The sequence below is a fragment of the Polypterus senegalus genome, chromosome 17 (genome assembly GCF_016835505.1).
Source record: "Polypterus senegalus isolate Bchr_013 chromosome 17, ASM1683550v1, whole genome shotgun sequence".
Classification (NCBI taxonomy): Eukaryota; Metazoa; Chordata; class Cladistia; order Polypteriformes; family Polypteridae; genus Polypterus; species Polypterus senegalus.
Window position 1 is genome coordinate 31534884 of NC_053170.1, and position 23699 is coordinate 31558582.

The following is a 23699-nucleotide window of genomic DNA, read 5'->3' on the forward strand; positions in this document are numbered from 1 at the left end:
TTTAGGTCCCTGGCAGTTCATTGTAATGGAATTTTACCTGTATATATTTATCCATATTTCATTTATTATAGTGGACGCTAGGGGCCATTGTTGCCCTGTAAACCCAACAGACAGACACGCAAGACACAGTGTAAAAGCACCAAGAAGTAATTTATTTTCTTTCTTCTTCTATAAATAGTGCCCCTATGCACCACTGCCACAAACAACAGGCAAATAACATAATAATCACAATTCTCTCTCTCTCTCTCTCTCTATTTTCTCCTCAACACCTCCCAGAAAGGTTTGTCCACCTACACCCGACTCTGGTTCACCTACTGTGTGTTTTCGCAGTCCTGGATATAGTTCTTGACCTGAAAAGTGCTTCTGCTCTTCCATCCATGTGACCTGCCAGCACTCCCAGGTTAGACAGAGAATTAAATTTTTAATCAGCCCGGAAGCACTTTGGGGTGTCCGCTAGTACTTCCGGGATAGGCGAGAACTTAACTCTCCCACGATCTTCCTGCAGCATCCCATGGTGGCACCCACGGCACCCCAGCAGGGCTGTGTTACCGAACTCCCGCACCTTCGGATAGGCAGTGTCCTAGAAAAGCTGCCTTCCCCCATCTTTCCATCTCAGGGTTGAGCTGCCGTCTCTTACAATATTACCCATTAATTAGCCATTGACATAAAAATGTAGAAAACTGAAAAAGATATAAGGTACAATGCCACTTACTTGCTCACTTGATAAAGCTGTGAGGTATATTCATTTGTTGTTTTTGTACTGAAGCCTGCACTAGTTACTGTTGACAGAAAGCAAAATAAAAAGAGGATTATTTCAAAAAACAAACCAGCACAAACACATTAAAAATAATTCTAAACTTCTTAACTTTTGCCTTATGAAAAGCTTTAGCTATGCCATACATGTAAAACCAATGACTTTGTTTCTGCAGTACCAATCATTAAACATTAATATGCCTGACAAACTACATACACTAATACAGTAAACATTTAAATAAATTAATGCAATGCATTTAAAACATGAAGTTACACCAGGTTAAAAAAAGATTTGTATTCAAAACTAAAAACACACTTCAGAGGGGGAAATGTAAAGGTTCTGTGGTTAATGCTCTTCAAAAGAAGGTGGTCTTCAGAAGAACCAAATATAATTAGGATACAAGAGGTTTTACCCTGAATATGTACCTCTCCCTAACACCTGCAACTAATTTATCTGCTTACAATACATCCAATGTAATGCACTACTTTGACTAATCCTTCATTCCTGAGCAAAAACTGTATATAAACACATACACACAAATAACTGTAATATAGGGTGGAAACATTATACAGCGATTGGTTCTGTTGCTTTACAACTCCTGACTGCTGTGTTCAAATTCTGATCCCTGTTTGTGTGGTGTTTATATAAAAAAAAAAAAAGGTTGACTTGTGACTGCACTGCAGTAGATGAACACGGATTAGTTTTCTCCATGTGCTAGACAGTACAGCAAGGTCTCTGGCTTCGCAGAATACAAATAAATTAAAAAAAATACATTTCTTAATGAACTGTACCATAATTGTACCTGTAAAGATATCTTGAGATAATGTTAACTACATACTTATGAAAATAAAGAATAAGTTGTGTTGGATTCCTAAAGAATGTCCTTGTACATTTGTAGCAATAGAACCTTTATTAAGAAGAGCATCCTCTGCTGTATTTAATTCTTCGAGGTGGTGAGAACTGAAAGACTTTGAAGGAACCCAATTCAGGTCATCAAAATTCTCAAAGGCATCCGTAAAGTTTGACCCACCAGCATTACTTCTGTTTCACAATGAATTACAAGTTTGAGGAAAATAAGGGGAAGTGCATTAAAAACAGAAAGGCACAAAGTCCTTTTCAGGAAAATGGGATATCTGGAACAAAACCATGCATAAATTTTGATATCTGAAGTAACAGCATGAAATGTGAAACAACAAGGCTATTAATTAATCCGAAAAATGTAGATAGGCTGAATGGCTTCCTCATGTGTGCAACCTAAGTTTTTATTGTTGAAGATATAAAAATTTTATATTTAAATTTAAGCTGAAAATATTCTACTTTTATTTATGAATTTACAATATGCACATCAAGTTGAAATGCTTTTGAAAAAATAAAGCCATTTATTTTTTCATTTAACTTTCTATGAAGGATTTCATAAATAGCCCAAATGAAATGTTTAGATGCTGTACTTTTAAACTTGACAATTCTGGGCCGGGTTGGGCCAAACTATAAAAATACTCTACCTTTAACGAGAAGCAGAATGTTGTTTATGCAATAAAGAAGTTTACTAAGGAACACTTTTTGTTTTGTAAACAATAGATTTGTTTTACAATTTCTACCTTCCTTTAAAAAGAATATAAGATTTGAATAACTTTGCATGACTGTAGTGAAAGGGTGCTGCTTAGTCTCTGTTGCTAGAGGCTTGTCTGACATGGTTGCTAGGGCTATAAATCTGCTGCTTCAGTCATTACCACTGGCTCAGAACGTGTCCAAGAACAAAAACAAATAATTAATCAATTTATCCATTAATATTTGAAAGACAGGTTGGACATAAGCTTTGGCTAAATAACGCAAATCACTAAAAACAGACAACAATATCTGAACACTTCAATCTCAGTGAAAAATTAAACATTTCACAGTAAAAACAATTTATTTTCTGAACTTGTTTGTCCAATAGTGTTCTGTGGAATGCTCTGAAACATTCTGGTAGCAAAAGGTACAGAGCAGGTACAAATGAAGGAAAGGATGGCAGTTCACCACATTGCCTGTTCATACAAGGAATCAAAACACAATTAGGAACCTTAGATTTTCTATACATCTGTAAAATTGAATCTTGTCATGAAAAATGCTTACAATCTCAAGGCTGAGCTCAGTTACTTTTTGCTAATTAAAATGGTCTAGAAAAACAAGCAATGCATGTAAAACACCAGTAGGTAATACATAAATTATACTAAAGCTGCTAAAAATGATATATTGACACGGAGAAGGAAATACACCATGATTAAGACATACCTCTTTTTCAAGTAATACAACTGAGCATTTTAAGACTACAAGATGCACCCTTCCACTGAAAGCATTAAATGCTTTACCCACCCCCCGCCCCCCCCGACAAATGTGAAGGCATTGTGTACCATATGTTTAAATGAAAACACAACACAAACTATACTGTTACAGGTAAATCAGCAAAGTGATAAGTTAACGTGCTATTGTATGTTTATTCTGATCATAAATTATTAACTTACCGGCCTGTGTGTAAGTACCTGCTGGGTCACTCACTACAGATGTGGCAGAATCATTTCCTGAAGCAGTGTCTTCTGCTTTGACTAAAATAAAATAAGTAGGAAGAGCCACGAACATTATTTAATGCATTCACAAATGTAATCAAATATGTAATGAAGACATTAAGTATTACATTCTCACATGTATTTTAAAATATTTACATTTTTATATTTTTACATATTATTTAAGAGAGTACATTTCAGAACATTTATAACAGAATTATATGGAGATGATGCACTCTTGCAAGCAGTGAAAGAAGAACACAAATACGGGGAAAAAACACCTAAGCCAGTTGTCATACAAGTTTAAAGTTAAAGACGATTTTACAGGTATTAAACATATGGACGATAACTGATCTAAATTTATCACAAACTGGTAAGGGTGCTACTAGATTAAAGACAAAATTATACATTTTTCTATCACAGCTATCTTTTAAAATGAGCACATTAACTAGCTCTTTACCAATCCCCAGAAAAAATGCAAAACATCATAAACAGACAAAGTGACAGTTTTATGGAATAAGAGAAACATTGTTTACAGCAGAGACAAATAATCAGAAACATGCTAACACACTGCTGGGTGTAATAAACGTATTTTCCACCAAATAAAAATTTTACAAAGACATGCATCACCATTCAGTTGCAAAACAGCAACCAGAATAGACTGGTGCTTGAAATAAGAATCTTAATGTTACTTTTTAACTCATAATACTCATTTATACGCATAGCACATAGCGAGCACCACTTAACAGAAAAAACTTTTAGTTAATCAAACAGGTTTTCTTTTCATTTATATGTTTGTAACAGTTCAAAAAGTAAGTAAAAGTTAAATGTCTATAGTGATATTTAAACACATGTAATTTGAATTACTTTTTGTATCAGAAAGACAAATGTTTAAATGAATGGAGGCAGATATGGAGTAAATTTCTATTTTGTCTCTCTATTATAAGGAGAGGAAATTTTAACAAACTATTCATAATATGACAGACAGCTTCATAATAAACAAAAAGATAGGGGATAGAGTTCTGTGCCTTAAATATTCCGAATACCAACAATTGTGATAAATGTGTAATTTTAAATCAGAACAGGGGAAAAAAATTCAATCTACAACTAGGATTGTGAACTGCTCTTCTAAAGCAGGTCTATGAAGGCTAAAATGAAAAAAAATACTCACCTGCACCAGAGAGGGCAATGTTGGCAATGGAAAAGCTGGCAGAATCAGGCTTTAGCAAGGTAGGCTCTCCTCCACTCACCTGGCTATTACCATTAAGCTTTCCATCTGTCCTACTAGTGAAGGCAACAAAACAATATTCTTAGAAATCCAGGGCTAATAATTACAAAGTGCAAAACACAATATTCCCTACTTTTCTGCCAAAGGCAATATAAAAAAAATTTACAAACCTCAATTCATGCTCTCTAGTGCCATGTAACTCATGACGAGCCTTCTTTGCCTGGTGCATGACAGGAAAAAGAAAGGAGTTGATTTTGTATATATGGAAGAATAATTATGAAAATATACTGTAAACTATAGTAAACACTTTCTAAAATAGAGTCAGTTACAATGGAGTTGAGGCTTAAAAAAATTCATAAATATAACATTTCGCATAAGAAAGCAAAACATGTATACACAACCGTGAAGGTCAAGATATTAAAGCACTTTGAGAGTTCTGGGCCCAGTTGTTCAAACTATTTAATCGGGATTAAAATGATCTGGATTTTGAAATCCCTTGTTTTGCTATCCAGGATCTGGTAATTCATTTTACTTTCATGCTGATTTTTCAAAGCAACACTAGATTGGATCACTGTTATCCAGATACAGAATATTCAGGACTACCAAATCCGGTTTACTAGTTCTTTATATGGAACCCACAGTGTAGCCTACTGGTTATGTAAAGAACAACAGGTGGACCAAAAATACCAGTAGCCAAATAGCCATCGTGTGTGTTACTTGGAAGAAACAGAAAAAAACCACAATAAATAAATATTTTTCCATTTCATTTATAAACAGCCAGATTCCATTTCCAATCTCACAAGAATAAATGAATGAATGACTGAAAGAATAAAATATTTCCCCACATATGCACTGTGGTTATTTTTACATAATTGTAAAACAAAAAAAGCCCAATAGTCAACAAAATAAGGAACATTTACAGTTCCTCATTGGTACAGAGACCAGCTCTTTCAATTTCTGCTTTTAGGAGTTGGATTTCCATTCTGACTTTAGTTTGTTGTAGTTGGGTAAGGAGGAGTTGTTCCTTTGCCAGAAGAATCTGCACTTCTGCTCTTTCAGTTTCTTTTGTAAGAAGCGCTTCATATGCGTCACCATCCAGGTTTGGAGAATGCTTATGCTTTCTTTTTAAAGGTTCTGTGACAACAGCTGGCTCTATCTGTGAGGATCCACCTTCTTCTACAACCACTTGACTGATATTGAGGACAAATATTTCATCTTCATTAGGAGGACCAGGCCCACCCTCCTCTGTAACTGTGGGCTCACCATCGACTTCAACACCATCAATTCCATGCAGAGCTTCCGATTTGTCACCACCAATAATGTCAAGGACAATGTCAGTATACTCACCCCTCTTAAAAGGTTTGTTACCCGTTGTGGGGTTTTTGGCTTCAGCAAGGTCCTTTGTTGCCTTGGCTTTAAGGTTCTTCCATCTTAATAAGACATGTTTTGTGGTCCTTTTCTGACCAGCCCCTATAGCATTCACATTCTTGGCGATGTCCTCCCAAATGTTCTGTTTGCATATCTTGGTCACTTCTCTCCCCTTTAATGAAATGAAGTGTCCTACTATGGAAGAATAATGGCACCTAACACCCTCCAACAGTGCATGGTTTTCTGCCACTGTGAAATTAGGCCCTTTTGAGTCCATGGTTCCATCTCTTTTGTTTAGCTAGCACTGATTTTATAGGCCTTGTGCTTGATTGGGGCAATTCAACACATGACAAACCAGTCAGCTCGTTGTTGCTTAATTGGTGTGTGACCGTGACCAAATAAAATCACCACACCTAGGTCATAGGTTTACAGAGGCATTGACATGGCAGGTGTTGTTCATCGCTACCACAGGTTGGGAAGGAGAAAATACCGTGAAAGAATGTATGCTGAGCGTGCCAAACCACTTGCACAATACACTACAGAAGAACTGTATGCCCGTTTTCACTTTGGGAGGGATGATATCAAGTACATTGCAAACCTTGTCAGGCCAAAAAGGTACAGCACAAAACCAAAAGGAGTCATGCTCTGTCTTTGGATGAACAGTGCCTAATTGCACTGCACTTTTATGCCTCTGGGACTTTCTACCAGGTTATTGGTGACAATATGGGAATGGACAACTGAACTGTTAGTAATGTGCTGAAAGCTGTCTTAGTTGAATTGGCCAATCTGGTTAATGAATTTGTTTCATTTCCCAAGGATGACCAGATGGCGCAAACTAAGTGAAGTTTCTTTCTTTTGGGGAACAAGCCTAATACTATTGGTGTTATTGATTGTACTCATGTGCACATTCAAGCGCCTCATGAAAGGGAGTGGCAGTATGTGAACCAAAAAAAAAGGGAGGCACAGTATCAATGTGCAACTTGTGGCCAACGCTTACCTCATTATCACAAACAGTGTTGTCAAGTGGCCAGGGTCTGTCCACGATGCACGTATCTTGAGGGAGAGCGCACTATACAGAAAGCTCCAGTCCAACTGACCAAATGGCATAATATTGGATGAGAGTGCTTATCCACTCCTACCATGACTGATTGCAACTGGAAAAGGGGTCAACACACCTGAGCAGGCAGGCTTCAACTCTCACATTGCAAAACAAGATGCGCAATTGAGCGCTTAAATGGAGTCCTGAAGAGGCACGTTGCATGCCTTAACTACCTGCAGGTGGAACCCAAGGTAGCATGCAATAGAATACTAGCCTGTATTGTCCTGCATAACATTGCCAACAGGCGTAATGTTCCTCTTGATGACATATATGATGGACCTGAGCCTGATGAAGTGCAACCAGAGCAACCTCCAATGTTCACTCCAAATGAGGGCCAGACAGGACGTGTGATCAGGGATGCAATTATAAGACATTACTTCTGACTGTTGACTTGAGTAATAGTAATTGTCATTTTCATTAAAATACAATGGACAGTAGAGCTTTTTGAGCATTGAGATTTTGTTGGATTACTGGTATTTCACAGGGAATATTTTCCTTTGACTATACCAAAAGGCTTCATGTCTTATCCCCTACTTTATTTACATTGTCACTGTCCTAGTTCAACAATTGTACAAAATATAAATAGATGTATATACATCACCTACAAACATAGCTTTTTTGATCAATTTTCAAGTTTTATTTTATTCTGTGCCAGAAATCCACACTGAATCCACCTCTGTGTTGGGATCAGGATTATCCTGATTTTTGGGATCAAAATGTGTCCCAATTCATAAACAAACCTTTGAACAACACAAAAGACTGTTTGATCCCGATTAAAACGGAGACTGGATTAGGTGATCTGATCTGATTCCAGAATCCCTCTTTTCCCTTTGAACAACCCATTTTCAAGATTCAATCCAATCTGTTATCCCAAATCCCATTGAATTACTTTTGAACAACTGGGCCCTGGTCTTGATTAACTTGAGTCACTAAACCGGAAACTTCACATGAAATGAAAGAAGGCTGAATAGAGGGTGGGCAGAATATAATGGGTCAAAAAATCTTAATGAGTTTATGTTTCAGTCTACGACCACAGACTTAATCCACAGTGGGAAAGAAAAAAAAAAAATCAAAGATTTTACAAGCGGCTTTAATTCTCTATAACTAAAATAAAACTCAGTTTTTTTTTTGTGAAATCTTAAAATATTTTTTACATTTGCAGTGACATAATCATCCATCCATCCATCCATTCATTATCCAACCCGTTATATCCTAATTACAGGGTCACGGGGGTCTGCTGGAGCCAATCCCAGCCAACACGGGGCGCAAGGCAGGAAACAAACCCTGGGCAGGGCACACACACACACACACTAGAGACAATTTAGAATCACCAATGCACCTAACCTGCATGTCTTTGGACTTTGGGAGGAAAGCGGAGTACCCGGAGGAAACCCACGCAGACACGGGGAGAACATGGAAACTCCACGCATGGAGGACCCAGGAAGCAAACCTGGGCCTCCTAACTGCAAGGCAGCAGCGCTACCCACTGCGTCACCACACCGCCCGTTATATAATCATTCTTATTAAAAATAAGGAATACATTCCTACAACACACTTCTGAAAATATTTTCAGAATGTTTGATGAAGTAAGAAATGATATAGCCTACAGATCAGCTTGCTGTTGTATAGAAAACGTATTTACAAGTAATTAAAATTATGAAAAGATATGCATGTATTGGAAATTTCACTTAAACTAATGCCATTACTCTATTCAAAAGTTTCTTGCCCAATAAAGTCGAGCAATAAAAATGAACTTAGAAAGTGTAGCACAAACTATTCAAAATACTGTTCTGACATGTATTCAGTAAAAAACATCTTATCCAAAATATGCTTAAGACATACATTTTAAAATTAATGAATAAATGGTTGAAATCAAACAACCAAATGATAGTCTCCAGGTACACGAGTATAATAATTCGTCTTATCAAATACCACTTTAAGACAGCAACATTGATTGCTTAGGAACAAAACTTGCAATACTATTTATTAAAAATAAAGATCACACTCCTCTAGTGGAACTAGAGACACACAGTGTAAAATGAAACAAGGAGTTTTACTAATGGATTTTAACTGTACAGCACTTACAGGCAGCTCTGTTAATTCTTGGGGATCATCCATCACTTGCTGAGAATCTTCTTTGATCTTCGTGCTATAGTCAGCCAATTATTCTCCAAAAACAAAGAGAGTAAACAAACCCTGTTTAAAAACAACAATGCTTACAACTTAGTGAAACATATTCATCTGAAGTGTATTCAAGAGGGTAACAAACTTTATGATTTTTATTGAACCTCAATTTACTACAATATCATGGGAGAGAAAATTCAACTTTTACATGGAATGCTAAAAAGCAGCATTTTCTTTTTGCGAAGTATTTTGCAAATGTAGAGGATAACACTAGTATATTAAAACACATTGTGCTCCTAATCGATTCACTTTAAAAAGATGCAGTTTTCAAAACATAGGGTTACTTTTATTATTCTAAAATGTTTTAATAGATTTTTCTTTTCACTGCCACATTCTTCCAATGACCGTTTCCATCCCTACTACATCAACAACTCCTACCACTGGAATGACCAGTGACGAGTCCACCTCTGATCATCAAAATGAGCTTTCCATAACTGAAAGCCAAGTGAGGAGCAAACTGAGGAAGCTACACACCAGAAAAGCCATTAGACCAGATGGAGTCAGTCCTCAACTTCTTAAGGCCTGTGCTGATCAACTTTGTCACCTCTATATCCTCTGTCACCTATTCAGTCTGTCCCCAAGGCTACAAAAAGTGCAGATATTGTGGAAAACATTCTTTATTGTTGTTGTTCCAAAGAAGGCAGGCATCTCTTCACCTAGCGACTACAGACCAGTGGCACTTATGCTTCACGTCATGAAGACCAATAAAAAGGCCAATTCAGGACTATACATCCTCTTTTGGCAGACTAACTGGACCCACTGCAGTTTGCCTCTTAAAAAGAAGATTATAGTGGAGGATGCATTTATCTGCTCCACAATGCTTACACTCACCTGAACAAAGATGGGACGGTTATGCTTTTTGATTTCTCCAATAGCTTAAAAACCATCCCGCCAGACCAGTTAAGGGGTAAGCTCAGACATATGTAAGTTAATAAACCGACAGTATTCTGGATAACGGAGTATCTGTCTAGAAAATTACAGTTTGTCAAGCTCAAGGACTGTGTCTCTGATATGGATGTGAGCAACACTGGAGTGCCTCAGAGTATAATTTTAACACCACGAGGTCACTTGCATAAATTCTCGGATGAATCTGCACTTACAGGATGTATCCATAAGGGGGATGGGGCCCGAGTACTGGAGTCAGATGGAGAACAGTGTTTCTTGGTGCAGAAAGAATTCTTTGCATCTTAACATCATCAAAATCAGGAAACTGGATAATAACCTCTGCCATACCAACCAGTGTCTATGTTCACTTACCATTCAGGTTCACATCATTGACAGGTTGGACTGGTCTCTTAACACAGAAAACCTATGTAAATAAGGGCAGAGCAAAAAGTTTTTTTTTTTGTGGACTGTGTTCCTTTAATGTGTGTAATGACATCCTTCACATATTCAACAACTCTGTGATGGCCAGAGCAATTTTTTATGCAACTGCGTGTTAGGCATTTAAAATCACTTCAAGAAAGGCCCACAAAATCAACAAACTAATTAAAACTGCAGGCTTGGTTACATGAAGCACTTCAGAGCCCCTTAGAGGTAGTAGTAACAATGGAAAGAATTAAAACAAAACTGAGTGCCATTATGAACAATGCTGCTATTCTCTTTAATTTTAGTCAACATATTCAGCAGAAGTGTATCAAGAAACATTACTGGGGCTTCTTTATATCAACAGCATTATGCCTTTATAATGCCTCAGTGTGATTGGAACTGCCAAGTCCAAAGTTCATTTCTTTTTAAATTTTCTTCCTGTTTCGTCATTCTTGTATATGTTTAGACCCAAGTGTGCATGAGTGTGTATACATTTATTTAATGAGCTTCTGTAAAAAGCCAAACTTCCCCCAGAGACAAACAAATTTCTATTTATGTAAAAGCAATTAATACTTGCTTTTAACAGATGGGATAAGGGTGTGTTTGGGAAAAACAATCAAATCCTAAACAATAAAAGTTTAAACTAAATTTTATACTATTTAAATGGATGCGAAATTCAAGATCAAGGAGTTCAGATAATAGCATGAGTGAGTTCACTAAAAAGGTGAAAAGTACAGTTGTTGACAAATTAAGAATGTACTAGAATGTTTTTAATCAACTCATGTTAAAAACAACTAATCCATAATTTCCAACTATGCATTTGCATATTATAACAGAAATAGTTTATTTTATTCCTAAGACACCCATATTTATAACATTGTCACCATGCACAAAAAGGAAACTATTTAAGACATCCTGCATTAGACAGGTCTCTTACTATAACAAAAAAAAGCACTCTATATTATCAATAAATACTGTAAACTTTGTCATGAGGATTTGATCAATCTAGGAAAAAAAAAATCACTTTATTCCTGCAAAACAATTTATAATTCTATATTTATTGATCTAGGTTTACGAATACAATTAACTCAAAACACAAAATGACATGCAAAAAATATACATAAAACACTGAAACACAGAAGCATATATTGTTTACATATTATAATACATGAATATACAAATCTATAAGCAAAAGCATAGAGTGTGCAGAGTGTTTGTCTACATGAACTTGGAAATTGCCTTTTTTTCCATTGCATGAATGTTAGCCTCTAAACAGAAATTGCCATGGCATTAGAAAAGGTGCTGTAGAATGCTGCCCTCAAAACAGTCTGTTTGCTACATATCTTCTCGTATCATTTTTTTTTTCCTGGTAAAATGATTTCGGTTTTCCTAACGTTGGATTACTTTTTGCCTTATCAGGAGACCACACCTTATTGCAAAGTAAATGAAACTGATGTCCAGCTTCCCAGTTTAAAATTTAGACCCACTTCTATTCCTTTAAAGACAAGTGTAGTATAACCAGTTAAAAATATTTAAACATACATGTATAAACTGATACTAAAACACTTTTTGTAATATTGTAAACAAATTCATAATAACCTCTTAATTTAAGAAATTAATTTCATTTTTTAGAATATTAGCGCCAAGTCATCCCACGATCTTTCATGAAAAATATATTTTACATCTAGCTTGATTCACCATAGGGTACCAAAAAAAGCTAACGTATATATTAAACTAAATGCACTGTAGAGTGCAAGGCGTGCCAATTTTCCATTCCATATTTTGATTTGCAGAGTCTTGCAGGACAGGTTGACCTAGGATTTTGGAGTGGAGCAGAGAGGCTGCTGCGGGACTATAGGTTTTGGGAGTTGTACCTTATTTGCTTCTGCACTGTTTTGGTACCACTACTGAGGTGTGAAAGATGGTATCGATATCATAGGCAAAATTTTAGTATCAACCAAGCACTACAATAGACAAAGACTGACTTTGCAAACATATGTCACTATATTTTTAGACTAGGGATGTCAACATTTTGATTAACTTATGTGAATTAAACTAAATTTACTGGATTACACAATTACATTTGAATTGTGAAGTTTAACTGCCGTGCTGCAATGCAATGCAATGCATGATATAGACTTACTTTGAAACACATTAATTTCATTAGAAACACAGAGGCACAATTTAAGGAAAATACTGATTTACACGTGAAAGCAGTATAAAGCCACTTGGCACAAATGACCCAAGCTTAATGCATTTCAATTTCAACACATTCGGAACATAATGGTGAGAAAAACTGTGACCTGTGGTCAGAGCATATCATACTGGTTTTGCACAAAGAAAGAACGTGACAAATTAGCAAACAATATGCTTAATGGCAAAGGTTTTAGTCAGCTCACCAATCATCTTGGTCAAAGGTACCACATTCTATTTAAAGCGCTGCCAACAGCCATCAAGGAAAACATTTTATTGAGAAGATGCAAGAACACAAAACTCGGCTAGCCACAAGTCAATAAGCTTGCACTTACAACTGATCAACAAACTATGCAGACAACAGAGTAATATCACAAAAATATGCAGATACACTAGCAGGTGATATTAGTGGTAAAAAAAATGTAAAATTTTCCTTATGTTTAACAATCATTGATTTATGTTTGATATGCTTAGAATAAGGAGCTAGAAAGCCTGAGCATTCTATGTATCTCATCTGAATGTTTACTGTATTTCCAAGGGACACTATTACCACATTTGACCAATGGCTTAATTGTTCACAATCATCTAATGCTGCACAGGAAACAAACACCTAATTCTTTGTAAGTGACATTTTCCCAAACCTAACTATCAAATGTTTGCTCCTAGTGATATGTACAGTAAATTCAGTCATATAAACAAGAGAACTCTGAAAACTAAAGCAGATACTTAAAGTTAGAGGATTCTTTAGGTTACTTAACACAGAGCTGTAAATTGGTGCTTAAAGCCAGTAAAATAGTACTATATTACGTTTAATATTAATATATGAATATTTTATGTTATTCCAAAAAACAGCATTTTAATGATCTCCTAGATCCACAATAAATAAAAGCGAGTTTCCTTTCTCATTATGAACAGTACAAAATAACTGCCATACTTATTTTCCTTTTTCCGCTATAATGACTTTAACATCACAATTTTAAAGAGCCTTTTTACTCAGCTATGCACATTTAATTACTTTAGCTATCAAGATCTCACACGTATTCTATGTATTAGTTTTCGATTGATTTGAGACACATATACGCAGCCAAAACACCTGTATATTTTTCGCTGTTGCTGTAATGGGGAAAAAGGAAGACTCCATTTAGTTTAGTCCCATATATCATTCCTTGTCCACCCATTCCTTCTGCAGTACTCAATTGGTGTACTCTGGAAAGTATCAAGTAGGGTTCAATACACCAGGTCCATTGCCTGTGCTTCTTAAGCTTAGCTTTAATATTTTGCTCTGTACCGTTTCTTAATGTAGTAATGTCCCGAAAAATACAAACTATTTTTTTACCAAATTTTTTCCTTCTTGACTATAACAGATTTATTGTGTCTACCTCAGATCATGTTAGATTATTAGCCCAAAAAAACAAACAATTTGCTAATCCTGCTATTTGCTAAACCACAGCAACTTTCACTAACACAGATTAGAGTATGGTCTGACTCCTGAAATCTTTAACCAGCCATTTGATTTTGGGGACTTTAAGAAATAGATTAATTTCTTAGTATTGTATCAAAAGACAATATAAGCCACTCCATCATTGCAGACAATCAGTCACCCAATAAGGACATCATTAGTAAATTCACTGATGGAGATGGAGTACTGTTTTTCCATGCACAGGTGAACAAAAGATACCACAGAGGACTCAACTCTCTATCTTTTCGAGTGGCCGTGCTAGGAACAAGGGTTGATAGGGATGGTGCCAGTTCATACATACAAGGCTCTGCCAGTTGGGCTGTCCAAAATTCAGTTGCATAGACTGATGTGAAGTTCCACATCTAGATCCTTGCTTATCACCTTTGTTGGTACAGCAGTTACACAGCATTGCAGTTTTGCTCATCCAGGTGTGTACCTGGCATTGTAGTTTTGCTCATCCAGGTGGGCCAGGATGGTATAAAATGCAAGACATATGGCATCTTCTGTGGACCAGTTATAATCATATGGAAACCTAAGATGGACCAAACTATTCAAAATATTCTTTTTCATGTATCCCACCAACAGTCTCTCACAGCATTTCCTTACAATGGGAGTGAGTTGTCCACCTAAGAGAATATTTTAACTTTTAACAGAATCTTAGCAAATAAATAATGATGTTTGCTATGAAGCCCAACCTCAAATGCACACCAGAAATACTAAAGAGAAAGGACAACTTCAGTTAAAGATAACGAGAGCAGACACAGTGAGGTATTACAGTAAACACTCATATTGCTGTTGGTATAAAGGAATCCCAGCAGCACATCTTGACACACTTCTGCAGAATCATTTGCTGGGTGAGAGTATTCAATGCTAGTGTATCAGACAGAGGTTTGCAACATTGTTCATAATGGCACTCAGTTTTGTTTTTATTCACTGCTTCACTACTACCTCCATCAGGTGGAGGGTGCACCCTTTAAGAGGACTGGTGGTGCGCTCTGTGTTAAATGGATCATAATTAAATACTACTTTGGGGGCAATATTTTATACCCTTAAAATATAAGCTTATTTTGTGATTCGTTGATAGTAACAATGACATTGGTCATTTTTGGACAGCACCCATATTTCTCAAAAACATGTGGCTAATCTAAGGGACGAAACAATGAATGGCTAATCAATTTTCAGACTAAGCAGAATAATAGATCCAATGTATCACAGGTAATAAAAAAGTGAAAAGATAAACTAGTCAGGACCAATAAAGATATTATCAATGCTGGAACTGATAAATCTGTTTAATGCTATAGTAAAGTATAAAGATGATGCTAAAAACATAGAATAGTTCTGTACTTGAACATCCTAACAAGACACAATAAAGAATTTGGCAGTCTGTTTGGTAATTCTAAATTGAGGCAAGGTGGATATATACACATGTGGGTGCACAATGAAGGAATAGCATTCAATCTAGGATCAATTGCTGCCTTATATGTGAAGAGCTAGGAAAGAGACACTAGCTACTCACTACTCTGAAACTGATAAAGCAAGATAGGGAAATACAAATACCAGGTATGCTTTCCCTGGCCAAATCTGTTCTCAAACTGGGAATTTACCAGAGATCTTCCATGATGGCAAGAATGTGTGAAAAGGGGTTACTTAAAATGCATTTACCCAGTCAGATCTTATTGAGAACAAGAAACCTGTACTCATGATATGAGCAAATAGGGATTTTAGTTATCTAAAGAAGAAGTTATAAGCTAAAGCTACAGTGCATATCAGGGAAAAAGTGCTAGTAATAGGTTTAATTAACCAGCTATTCTGACACTAAACAAAGAGAAAAATGATACATTTTTGTGAACAGTGACACAGTGAAATTTGAATAGGTCACATCACTCAAAGTCTTGGCAGAACTCAAATGCAGGCATCTGATAAAACAGTAACCTAAAAGTAGAAGTGAACCAACAACTGGCATTATAACATTTTCAAGATCAGGATTTTTCAAACCAAAGTTATTTGTTCACAATAATGGTAAATATTAATTTGCTACTTGAAATAGAGTTCTAAAATTGAGCATTTTTAAAATCATTTTAAAAATACCTTGTCTGTGCTTGCAGCTTACAATGGGGATTTAGGGTACATGGGTCCATAGGTGATTAAAATAGCCTTAAAACTTTTCAAATATGTCCACTTTGAAGTGGCAAAGGTTTCAGTTTAAAAAAAAAAGTCTTCCACGTTTATTAAAAAAACTTGCAAAGAAAGAAAACTAGAAATAAAAATTTTATTGTAGATTCTTAGTACTATTTGCTTGAGGTAAAGATAAGTTTCTTGCTTGTCTGTCTGCTTGCAGCGGCTGTCATGGGTTTAGTTAACACAACCCAACGCCAAGTACCCCTCACCCCTAATTTACATTCTGTACAGTTATTTTCCATGGCCCAAAAAAACAAATCCAAGTCCAGGTGGCATGGTAATGAAAAGAGCACATATGAGTGTCACTGTACTTTGTATATGTAAGAATAGATCTTAAGTTATTATACTTCGATGTATATATTTTAAAAAGCCAAGCCACCTCTTCTGTGATGTGTCCCGAGCACAGATGCTGGAAAGAAAAAACAACAAACAGACAAGACAGAGCATACAATACAACAGATTGAGCTACAAACCAATTACTGTATCAATTATTTTTAAAAGCAAGCATAAGGAGTTGCTTTCTTGCTACTAATCTTCAGCCTGATAAAACTTAGGTGAAATGGCATTGCTAAATGCACGTACACTCTGCCCAGAAAAAGCGGGACCGATGCCTGTAACATACTGTATGTTAAGCCCTTGTCAGAAGTATACCAAAAACTGGGCAGGGGAGTGGGAGCGAGAGTTTTTGCTGTGAAAGCATGAGGTGCCACAACCATTTACAGATGCTACTCCACAGCTAAAACAGAAAAAGTTACCCCACTTCAAGCCCTAGTTATGTGCCTGCTTAATATTCTCTCTCACTGAAGCACACACATGCTTTAACAATTCCGTGGAGGCACACAGTATCTTTGTGAAGTAACGAAAAGAGTGTCCATATAGTGAAAGAATATAAGCGATCATTTGACTTTTTTCAGTTGTTATGGTCTAGATGTCTACAGAACCAAGACAGCAAATCACATCTCGGCATTAACATTCAGTGTCAATAATGGGTGCTTGGTGACGATTTTCTAAGGTGAATTCACTCCCCTCTGGCCGTGAAGGCTACCACATTGCCATGGAGTAAGACAAACAGGGTAGTAAAGTTCAGTTTCTTTTTAAAATGGCTGAACCTCACGACAATGGCTTACATTTAGCTTTTTTCCTTCTTAAAACACAAATATGCTGTTATGGCAAAATGTGTACTCCCAAGACACAGATCAAAAACTCCATAATACGTTTTGCTTAAAAAAATTTGCATAACTGATAGGTGTTAGGTTTTTCACTATTGCCTAAAGCCCCATTGCCAACTGCAAGAACAAAGTCTTTTTAAAATTCATAAGAAACGCTTCACTTTAGAGCAAAATTTCAAGTGGTAACTTAAAACATAACTAGATTATGAAGAAACACTTTTGACTTGAAAAATGACAAACTTATTCTTTAAATATACAAGGTCCTGTGTGCAGCACTGTATAAAATTGTGTGGTTAGACATTACAAAAATTCCATCTTTAATGTGTCTTCATACATTAACCAGAACAATGCCATGAGGCTCTATTCTTGTCAACACAGCAGCAGATTGGATTCATTCTACAAATACTATATTGGCGGATAACTAATTTTACCGCCTATAAAATGTTTTATACAATTTACAAAGAATATATCCTTTAGCTCATCAAGCTAGCTGAAAATCCAAAAGCAAGTTTTCCTTTTAGGTTTACTCAAAGATTTCACCCTAAATTTCACTCTCTTACAGGAACAAAAACCTACTAACAAAACGCAAACAAATGTTGCTAGAGTCACGATCTATACGATAATTAATAATAATACATTTTATTTATTTGTAGGCGCCTTTCTAAACACTCAAGGACACTGAACAATAGACAAAACACAGATTATAAACAAAAGTAAAATACAAAAGTTAAAATTAGACAGAGCAATTGTAATCAAAGAGAAAAAAGCAGTCTTAAACAAATTAGTTTTAAGTTTAGATTTAAAAAGTGAAAATGATTCAATATTATTAAGCTCAGGTGGTAGAGAGTTCCAAAGCTCCCCATAGTGGTAAGACGGATGAAGGGGACAGTCAAGTGGATGGAGGAAGAGGATCATAAGGTTACGGGAGGGAAAGTCAATATGGAGGAGGTCAGACAGATATGGAGGGGCAAGGTTGTGGATAGCCTTAAAAGTTAACAGAAGAATTTTGAATTGAATTCAGAATTAAACTGGAAGCCAATGAAGCTGCTGCAAAACGGGAGTGATATGGTGAATAGAGTGGATTCTAGTAATGATGCGGGCAGCTGAATTCTGGACCAGTTGAAGCTTATAAAGAGATTTGCGAGAAAGACCAATGAAAAAGGAATTGCAATAATCCAGACGAGAAGTGACAAGGCTCTAAACAAGGATAGCAATGGTGTGGGGAGAGAGGGAGGGGCGAATACGATTAATCTTACGCAAGTGGAAATATGCAGACCGGGAGATGTTATTGATGTGGGACTGAAAGGATAAAGCACTGTCAAGGATAACACCCAGACTCTTAACCTGTACACCAAAGATACACTCTTAAGTTAGAAGTGCATTGAGAGTGCACCAACCCAATGCCTACTTATCGCTCGACATATTTAATAGCGTTCTGCCATGTACTGAAATCGAACACCTGTCTAAGCAAGAGGTATCGTACAGCTGACAAATCTGACATCTTCTGAGGCTGGCTGTTTCACTACACAACAGCACCCCCTCATTCATTTTAATTGCTTCAATAAAATCTCACGGATGAAAGGGATAACCCATCGATACTCTCGAATCTTTTTCTATCTTCTATACTTTAATCAGCCACTTAAGGGTTACCAAATAATAACAAAGGATGTTATCATTAGATAGGACTTCGTACAAAATAAAGAGGTAATGCATTAATGGAAAAAAAAAAACTATTGTATAAACAATACGCACGTTATTCGAAAAAATGCGTGTTAATGAGCAGCTTAGTTGTTACCGCAGGGTTTATTTGTTTCAAAACTTTAGACTAAAGAACACTTGACCCGCCTCCTACAATCGAGTTAAACGCGTAAGACAACTTAAAAGGCCTGATTGGAGCAACCAGATTCTACTGGTCATCAGTTTACTGAAATATGACAAAAAGCTCCTCAAGGGCGTCCAGCAGAAGGTGAAATTAGAAAGAACACCAGACGACAGTGAATCGCTTACATGCCACTACCTGACATCTTTTAAAGTCACTTCTACCAACAAAAACAAACCGCAACGTGGTTACACCATTACGGTAAAGAGAGGAAAAAGACGGTTGGTGAAGGTATGCTAACTTTTGTTCATTTGCTTCGCGGAAGCAACAAAAACGTATGCAGTTTTAAGCATTATTGGAAGAAAGTTGATATACAAATTATACTGTTACAACTTTGACATCCCAATACAGATAACTACACATAACAATCCAAACATAATATTTATCATTAGTACACAAATTCCCATATAGTAAACACGACCCGCCAAAAGATGAGCGCAATGACTGCTGCCGTAAACATATAGGCCTCAAGATTGTATCCTTTCAGCACAGAAATCAAAAGAACACGAACGTAAAATGAAACTAAAGCAGCTCTCACCATGAGGGAATACGCTTTCCCGATGACCACCCCCAAACAAATTCAACCCCCTCCTGGCCGTAACTCCATCACGCTCACTCTTCTCGTAGTTGACTGGTTGTTAGGGAACACTTTTTAGCAGGAAGTGCTACTTGCACCCGCCTCCAACTTTTGCGCACGCGTACTAAACAAATTTACCTCAAGTGCATTGTAAAATTTGCGCACGCGCATTCTCGTGTGATCTAATAGTCTCCTTCATGCATAACAGGTCAGACAGACGGCGGTAGGGTAGAGACAAAGGGCCTTGTCGTCGTAATGCCCATCACAGTGGTAGTTTCTACTCAGCTGAATTATTTTGTTGAAAACATCAAAAAAAGGGCACATTGATTAATGCGAGTTCTTGAATTATGACGTAACGCTGACCTCTCACCTCCATTAATACTATGCAATAAAAATAAATCGATCTGCCAGAAATTCAGTTGTGTAGTTGAATTATATCTGGAATTATGCAATCCACACATAATCAGTTAACTTGTTCTTTATTTTCACGAAAAATATAGTTTATCGTTAACTGATTTTGTGTGGACCATGCAGCAAATCAGCAGCGACCGCGAGTATCCAAAACGCCGAGCGGCGAAACGTCACAGGTGGCAACTACGAAAATGAAAGTATTTAATACGTATTATGTCAGCTTTCTGGTATTTCTATTTTCATATATTGTCTGTTCTTTTACATAGATTCTCAGCTGATTTCCTTGAGGATTATTATGTTAGAAATGCTACCTAAACAAGCTACTTTCTACTAAAAACAACTTACTTCAACTGGCAACCCACCCAGAGATAGTTTACGTCTTTTCTCCCACTGCTTCCAAAAATCTTGTAGTAGATAATGGAAAATGTGCAAATGGATGGGTAATTTACCAACCTATGCCTCTAAAATTTACACATGCTAAAACAATTTCAGTACACACATGATCATGAAGCAGTGTTCATCATAGTCAGACTAATCCTGATGAGGAAATCTTCTGCCTTAAGTAACTGGACATTTAGACTAATTAAGTCGACTATAGAGAGAGCTGAACTTGTGTCTTCGTGACCAGTATCCTAAACACTTTAAATGTTGACTTCCTTTAAAATATAACATTTCATTTTTTATCTCTTGTCATATCCTTGTACTGTCTTGCTGATGTTATACTGTAACTCTTTTGTTAACGCTATGCGTGTTGCACTGTAACAGTTACTGTGGTGCTATTGTATTGCTATTGTTATTGCTATTGTCCCACTGATTCAGTATTTCAGGTGTAAATTCTGCACTAAACTGTCTGTTGAGAGTTTGTACATTCTTTCCATATCTGACTATTCCAGTTTCCCCAAATATTCCTAAAGATATGTGTGTTGGATTAATTGGCACTTCTAAATTGGCCGTGTGTGAATGAGTGGTTGTATGTAAGTGGGTCACACAGTGGACTGCTGAACCATCCAGGGCTGATTACTTGGGATCCTGAATTCAATTAAGCAAGTTAAGTTAAGTTACAGCATTGTTAATTACAAAAAATGGCAATATAAGGTGAATTATAAAAAATGACTTTTAGCCCAACCCCACCACCTCAATGCACAGCTTGAACTCTGGAACCAATCTCCTTGAGAGGGGCTGGACTCTCTACCACTCTGGAGTTGCCTCTGGTGAGAGGCGCCAGCAGGTGTGGACATACTTATTGCCCCCCCCACTTGGAGCCTTTACATTGGGGTTTACCCCGGTGGACGAGAGGGTAGCCTCCCTCCGCCTTCGGGTGGGAGGACGGGTCCTGACTGTTGTTTGTGTGTATGCGCCGAACAGCAGTTTGGAGTACCCACCCTTTATGGAGTCCCTGGAGAGGGTGCTAGAGGGCACACCTTCTGGGGACTCTCTCGTACTGCTGGCAGACTTCAATGCTCACGTGGGCAATGACAGTGAGACCTGGAAGGGCGTGATTGGGAGGAATGACCCCCCCGTTATGAACCCGAGTGGTGTTTTGTTATTGGACTTATGTGCTCATCACAGATTGTCCATAACGAACACCATGTTCAAGCTTAGGGGTGTTCATATGTGCACTTGGCACCAGGACACCCAAGGCCTCAGTTCAATGATTGACTTTGTGGTTGTATTATCGGACTTGTGGCCACATGTCTTGGACACTCGGGTGAAGAGAGGGGCGGAGCTGTCAACTGATCACCACCTGGTGGTGAGTTGGCTTCGATGGTGGGGGAGGATATCGGTTAGGCCTGGTAGGCCCAAACATGCTGTGAGGGTCTGCTGGGAACGTCTGGTAGAGTCCCCTGTCAGAAGTAGCTTCAACTCCCACTTCCAGCAGAACTTCGACCACATCCCGAGGGAGGTGGGGGACATTGAGTCCGAATGGGCCATGTTTCATGCCTCTATTGTTGAGGCAGCTAACCGGAGCTGTGGCCGTAAGGTGGTCGGTGCCTGTTGTGGCTGCAATCCCTGAACCTGTTGGTGGACACCGCGGTGAGGGATGCCGTCAAGCTGAAGAAGGAGTCCTATAGGACCCTTTTGTCCTGTGGGTCTCTGGAGGCAGCTGATAGGTACCGGCAGGCCAAGCGGAATATGGCTTTGGTGGTTGATGAGGCAAAAACTCGGGCATGGGAGGAGTTGGGGGACACCATGGAGAGCGACTTTCGGACGGCTTTGAGGAGATTCTGGTCCACCGTTCGGCGTCTCAGGAGGGGGAACCAGTGCAGTGTCAACACTGTATATAATGGGGATGGTGCACAGCTGACCTCGACTTGGGATGTTGTGGGTCAGTGGGGGGAGTACTTCGAAGACCTCCTCAATCCCACTAACATGTCTTCCAATGAGGAAGCAGAGCCTAGGGACTCTGAAGTGGGCTTTTCCACCTCTGGGGCTGAGGTCACCGAGGTGGTCAAAAAACTCCTTGGTGGCAGGGCCCCGGGGGTGGATGAGATATGCCCGGAGTTCCTCAAGGCTCTGGATGTTGTAGGACTGTCTTGGTTGACATGTCTCTGCAACATCGCATGGACATCGGGGACAGTGTCTCTGGATTGGCAGACCGGGTGGTGGTCCCCCTCTTTAAAAAGGGGGACTGGAGGGTGTGTTCCAACTACAGAGGGATCACACTCCTCAGCCTCCCTGGAAAAGTCTATTCGGGGGTTCTGGAGAGGAGGGTCCGTCGGATAGTCGAACCTCGGATTCAGGAGGAACAGTGTGGTTTTCGGCCCTGGTCGCAGAACAGTGGACCAGCTCTACACCCTTAGCAGAATCCTGGAGGGTGCATGGGAGTTTGCCCAACCAGTCTACATGTGTTTTGTGGACTTGGAAAAGGCATTCGACCGTGTCCCTCGGGAATCCTGTGGGGGGTGCTCCGGGAGTATGGGGTACCGGACCCCCTGATAAGAGCTGTTCGGTCTCTGTACAACCGTGTCAGAGCTTGGTCCGCATTGCCGCAGTAAGTCGAGCCGTTTCCAGTGAGAGTTGGACTCCGCCAGGGCTGCCCTTTGTCACCGATTCTGTTCATAACTTTTATGGACAGAATTTCTAGGTGCAGCCAGGGTGTTGAAGGGGTCCAGTTTGGTGGACTCAGGATTGGGTCACTGCTTTTTGCAGATGATGTTGTCCTGTTTGCTTCATCAGGCCGTGATCTTCAGCTCTCTCTGGATCGGTTCACAGCTGAGTGTGAAGCAATGGGATGGGAATCAGCACCTCCAAATCCGAGACCATGGTCCTCAGCCGGAAAAGGGTGGAGTGCCCTCTCAGGGTTGGGGGAGAGATCCTGCCCCAAGTGGAGGAGTTCAAGTATCTCAGGGTC

The 23699-nt window shown here is 38.3% G+C and overlaps 1 protein-coding gene across 4 annotated transcripts in view; it reads right to left on the reverse strand.

Moving 5' to 3' along the window:
* The window catches only part of eya3 (EYA transcriptional coactivator and phosphatase 3), a 50414-nt gene extending 30383 nt beyond the window's left edge, over positions 1-20031 (reverse strand). For 2 of the 4 annotated variants that reach the window (XM_039739246.1, XM_039739243.1), the window contains exons 1-6: positions 19898-20031; positions 9075-9185; positions 4693-4742; positions 4466-4578; positions 3256-3336; positions 713-779 (exon numbers count right to left, since the gene is read on the reverse strand). In XM_039739246.1, coding sequence (XP_039595180.1) covers positions 713-779; positions 3256-3336; positions 4466-4578; positions 4693-4742; positions 9075-9107 — 344 coding nt within the window. In that variant the 5' untranslated portion in view covers positions 9108-9185; positions 19898-20031. The remainder of the gene's footprint in view (positions 1-712; positions 780-3255; positions 3337-4465; positions 4579-4692; positions 4743-9074; positions 9186-19897) is intronic. The other 2 variants (XM_039739244.1, XM_039739245.1) reach the window with 2 other exon arrangements.
* Between the last annotated feature and the right edge of the window lie 3668 nt (positions 20032-23699).